General features: G+C 35.8%; 1 protein-coding gene across 1 annotated transcript in view; it reads left to right on the forward strand.

Annotated features, from left to right (window-relative positions):
* LOC119829909 (adenylate kinase 8) overlaps positions 1-5,390 on the forward strand; it is a 10,167-nt gene that overhangs the window by 2,816 nt on the left and 1,961 nt on the right. The window contains exons 5-11 of the mRNA XM_038352619.1: positions 190-374; positions 690-903; positions 1,286-1,410; positions 2,100-2,191; positions 3,134-3,207; positions 3,457-3,530; positions 5,056-5,143. Coding sequence (XP_038208547.1) covers positions 190-374; positions 690-903; positions 1,286-1,410; positions 2,100-2,191; positions 3,134-3,207; positions 3,457-3,530; positions 5,056-5,143 — 852 coding nt within the window. The remainder of the gene's footprint in view (positions 1-189; positions 375-689; positions 904-1,285; positions 1,411-2,099; positions 2,192-3,133; positions 3,208-3,456; positions 3,531-5,055; positions 5,144-5,390) is intronic.

Here is a 5,390-nt window from a genome sequence, read left to right on the forward strand (position 1 = left end):
TCGTAACGTTACTGGGCGTTACACTTTTTCATGAGTGACTCCGAGCCGCAACCTAATTTAAGACGTTGTCACGTCAAAAGACTGCTGTTAAATGTCTTTTAAGCATTTATGCACTTATGTTAAAGATTCAAAATGAGCTAAGTACCAAAGTTAGCTCATCTTGATTCATTAAGATGTTATGTCGATTAGACCACCCGTGCACTGTCCGCGAAGCGCAGTGCCTTCAGCAAGATGGCGTATTGCCGACTGTCACGTTACTGCTGACGCCACCACCGCCAGTGGCACCCCCCACTGTGGACCCCTGGACCCCAGCGCGGTCCTTCTTCCAGCAGGATTTTGAGGGATTGAAGTTTGTGTACAAGTCTACGTTGAAGGTCTTGTTTTTTAAATGGTTTTTGTTTTTGTAAGTCTAGTGCCTGTATGTGTATTATTTGTATGTGTAGGTACTGTGTACAAATTCAAAACAAAAATAACTTACGTCGCTAATAATCTGCCATTTTAATTAGACCAATTATTGCACTTTTAATTAAGTTAGGTACGCTTTTAATTTAAGGTTATTCAGTTTTTTTGATAAGTTATTAAGGTAATAAGAACACATATACAGATAACATAATACTATACTAGTAATTTTAATCCAAGTCTAAGCTCTCTCTCTAGTCTAGTCTAGTCTAGCTCAGTTTCATCTACAGGAAGTGTATATTGAACAAGACGATGATCACGAGAAGTGCGCGATGAAATGCTTCAACGCGATCCGGGCGTGCGCATCCGGCGCGCAGGGCCCCGGGCAGGGCGTGCACGCCAGCGGGGCCCCGGGAGTGTACCGCGTGCTGCTGATCGGGCCTCGAGGCTCCGGCAGGCGCACGCAGGCTATGGCTGCCGCTAAACAGTTTGATTTGGTTTATTGTGCGTTATTACGTTGCGTTCTTTTAATAAAATGTTTTCTGACTCCTAATAGTCCGTTTTCATTATCCAGTGGAATAAGGCACCAGGCAGGCTTTCTGCTGATCTTATGACCGTTAAACGCACTGCAAATAAGTTTGTTTTAATTTGTATTATATGTGAAAGGTTGCTCTCACTCTGACAAATCTTAGGTGTTAAGTTTCATGTTCGGAATAAATAAAAATAACAAATAAAGCAAACAAAACTGATTACATGCGGACCTCTGTGCTCTCACGTATTAAGATTTTTTTGAATATATACTTTCTCTTGCGTCAAACCCATGATACCTATGATACGTATATTCCCAGCACAATTTACTGGTGGATTATAATGTAGCATTTCTTAGTGGAGTTCGGGATGCTCTTCAGCGAGGCTAAAATGAAGAACGACGATATCGGGAAGAAACTCCGCAGTATCGGATGTAGTGTACAGATGAGAGCTGATATTGTCCGACGACGTATCGCCATGAAGGTATTCTTAGCGATTGTGTTTGAATTTGTAGCAGTTTTAGCTTTTACAAGCTCCTTCTATTTTGTGTTTATAATATCCTCTATTAAGTAGTTGTTCGAAACGTTGTTTTTGCTTAAGATAAATCACTTGATACTGATATTAGTTATATAGTATTATGTTATTAGTGCTGACAGCGAAAATTTTCCTAAACACCAATAATATTGCAAGGATTTATATAAACCAAAATTTATTTTATGCATAGTGCTTTTTAAGTTTAATACAGTTTAGTCACAGATAACAATATATACACATATTATATACACTCTAGTATTTTCATTATCTATGGTGAAATGTTCTGTACATAAAATTAAATCCTAACTATCTAAACTAAATAATAAAAATGGAAGAAATCATAAAAAATATATTTTATGATAAAAATGTGTTGCCCGCACGCACTGGCGACTTGGAAAATAAAACACGCACAGTGTATTTTACGCACAAGAGACGCGATTTACCGCGGATGCCGGCTTCCACACGCTAGGCGTGTAAAGCCGCGTCCTCGTTTCCAAGCATTTTTACGCAACTGGTGTGTTTCAGCAGCCAACGTGTTAAAAGCCCGCTGGTACCGACATGTTTTTTTTATTTCAATACCTGTATCACAAATACATTACATAATACTATAATCTGTATGTATTTTTATTTATTGGCAGGATTGCATTGACCACGGTTGGATTCTCACCGGTTATCCGGCGTCTGGTGTTGATTTCGAGTTGCTTGACATGATGCCTACTCCGCCTAATCGGTTAATTTTGTTTGATCTTTAAATATCGCCGTTTTAATAATTCGCTTATTGCACGAGAAGACTTTTCATAATAAGTTACTTGGTTATTTTCTTCTTTACTCTTGCTAAGCTTATTATACATACCCATAGCTATAATCTATATAAATGCTTTCTTGTTTGCGCTAACTTAAGTGCGGTCAAACGATAAATACAAAAATAAAATGATTTAGCTCTATAATATAGTTTTTAAACTTAAACTTTCTAGTTTGCACTACCTAGATATGTAAGTAATTGTTATCTTAGATACTTGAAACACCAGTGATCTTATTGCTGGGGCTAAATTGGTTTCAGTGAGGTCTCTAAAGTTACTTTCTAAAATCTAAGTGAAAGTTGTTCTAGAAATACAATTAAACACGCCCGCCAGACGCTCGCAGATAACTTTTTGCAAAATAAATAAATAAATACAATTTAGTTACCGCATTGTCAAAAAGACATTTTATAAAAGAAGCATCCAAAAATTAAAAACGAAATAAACCTAGGTATCTACACCGTAACGGTAGCTTTGGAGGATATTAATAGCAATGGTTCATTGATCTTTAGGGTTTAAGTTATTTATAAGTGAAAGTTAACGTTTAATTTTTTAAAAACGATGAAACGATAGATATCGTTCCATCGTTTTTATAGTCATCTCATCTGTGTTTGAACTAAATTGGCTTGTGGGAGACTTAAATGAAATGACGAACAGAGATATAAAAAGAGATCTGTTTATTTAAACCGATGTGCGTTTTTACCAACTGAAAGAACGAAAAAGTATTGCCCGTTTACAAATTCGAAACATTCGATTAAGTGTCATATATACATTGAAAAAAAAATGCACACGAAATTTCATGAGAAACTGTCCAGGCCTTCCCGACGAGTATGGTATTTTTATGTATGTATGAGTATGGAGATATTATTTTTCAGCGTGATATTTCTCAACGTGGATTGGAACACTTGCAAATCTCGAGCGACAGCGCGCGGTGTGGACTGGTGTACAGGTATTTCCGTTTCCGTTCCGTTTTTTAGTCTAATTTCCTTTGTATGTGATGACTTTGGATACGATATTAAATTAATATGTTATTTATGCTGTTTTATACCTACTAGTTAGTACTAGAACTAGTAGAACGAACTACTAGAACGGGAAAATAATGTGATAATTTACACACTCAAAATGTCAAAATCTTTAAGAATTGAAGTCAAAGTCCTTCGCATAAAAACTCAATTAAAATAAAATAATTTTCTCATAGGTCAAGAGCAACCCTTAGGCACGGGTCCCAGAGTGCTGCCCCGACCTGCTGACGCAGAACAGCTTGATGCTGAGGTATATGCTGCGATCTTCTGGTACATTTGAGATTTTGAATTGAGAACGTGTCATTATTATTATGTCGCAGGTTAATTCTTGATAAATTATTTTTGTATAAATATTTTATGCAGAAAAGCCATTAAAAGTAAAATCGAGAAATTTTTCAACGTTTACAGAAACCTCATATGTATTATATAAAATAAACTAAATTAACGAAGAATTTTAGATAAATGGATAACGTCGTTAGCTTGGCCTACTAGCCTGGTATCCAAGACATGAGTCAGCTATCCGCGTCATCTACTTTCGGCTACCACAGCTCCAAAGTCGCTTTCATTACGCTGCAGTTTCATTATTTAATTGCTCACTGGATATTTTTTATGTCTATCATTATAAATTCCACTTCCAACTAATATTACCGACAAACAAGAAAGTTTGATAGTATTGATGTCTGTTCGTTACGTATCACGCGTTAACCACTGAAAAAATTTTGATGATACTTAGCAGTTATGTAGCCTATGTACTAGAATAACGCATAATGTATAGAAATGCTTGCTTTCGTCCGACGGGTCATCCGCGGATGAAACTGCGCTTTACAACTAGTTTGAGCGTAATTAAGAATATGATCATGAAGGTACATCAAATTGCTTCCAGCTGCGTTCACGTTGCGTCCTAAAATAAAGATTCCATCGACAATTAATTATGTGTATATATTTTTTTCTTTACTAAAGCTATATGGCGAGGGAACGCTTTGACAGTTTTTAAATTTATGATGACAACGGACTTTGTTATTAACACTTTCACGTAATAGCGGTAACGGTTAGGATTTCGGTTACAACGGTTATTCAACCCAATGACACGATCCACTAGGTCATAGTAGACACATCACACATGCATGCTAAATAGCAAACAGTTACCTTAGCTTTTTTAATAAAATCATTTACGTCGATATCAGCATTGAACACCGCGTAAAATTTAATTTTATGTGCGTGATGAATTATTACATTTTTTCATCAAGATTTATATGGTTTCATTACACAAACAAAACGTATTTATTATTTATTCTAATATAAAAGAAAAAGAGATATGTAATTGTTAGTATATTTCGTATGTTTAAATTTTTATTGGAGATGAAAGGTTTCTTATGCTGATATAAAATTTAATCAAAATAAAATCCCTCCCAAGCAAGTTATGCCGTTGGACATCTTGAAAATGAATTATCATATGTGTATAGTGTTTTACAAGTCGAGCTCCTTCGTTTGATATCATTATTTAAGAGAGCTGTGAAAAAACATTGCGATGGCCGCTATTTCTAACAGCTTTTAGGTAACAGCTAATAACTACCGCAAGGAAACTGGCATACAATTAAAAAAACCGCGTTGAAGCCAGTCCATCTCCTTGAGAGCTACGATACACAAAGACATACAGACAGTCATCGACGTTAAAATTAGAACAATCACCCTCGGTTTCTGTAGATTACTTTTAGAACGCCTGAGCTTAGCCTTGTTAAAAATATATTAATAAAACAACAATATATTATTTACAGTTAGATACGTTTTTCACTGAATCTCTGGCTGAACTGAGGGCTGCGGCTGGTATAACTGCTGTAGAAGTGGATGGGAATGAACAGATCGGTATGTGTATCAAGTGATCGTGATACCCTTATATGCACTAGCCGCTAGTCCCGGCTGCAATGTAAATGATGCAAGAACCTAAAGAAGAATTCTAGTAGAAGTAATTGTGTTTTCTAATGCCTTAAAGTTGAAAATAACTTCAGATTTTCAAATGTTTCTTCAATATACGTATAGTACGAGATCCGGCCGCGTGATTTATACGTTCATATGTTTGATTAATAATATATAATTTTTATCAATATTTATA

The sequence above is a fragment of the Zerene cesonia genome, chromosome 11 (genome assembly GCF_012273895.1).
Source record: "Zerene cesonia ecotype Mississippi chromosome 11, Zerene_cesonia_1.1, whole genome shotgun sequence".
Lineage (NCBI taxonomy): Eukaryota > Metazoa > Arthropoda > Insecta > Lepidoptera > Pieridae > Zerene > Zerene cesonia.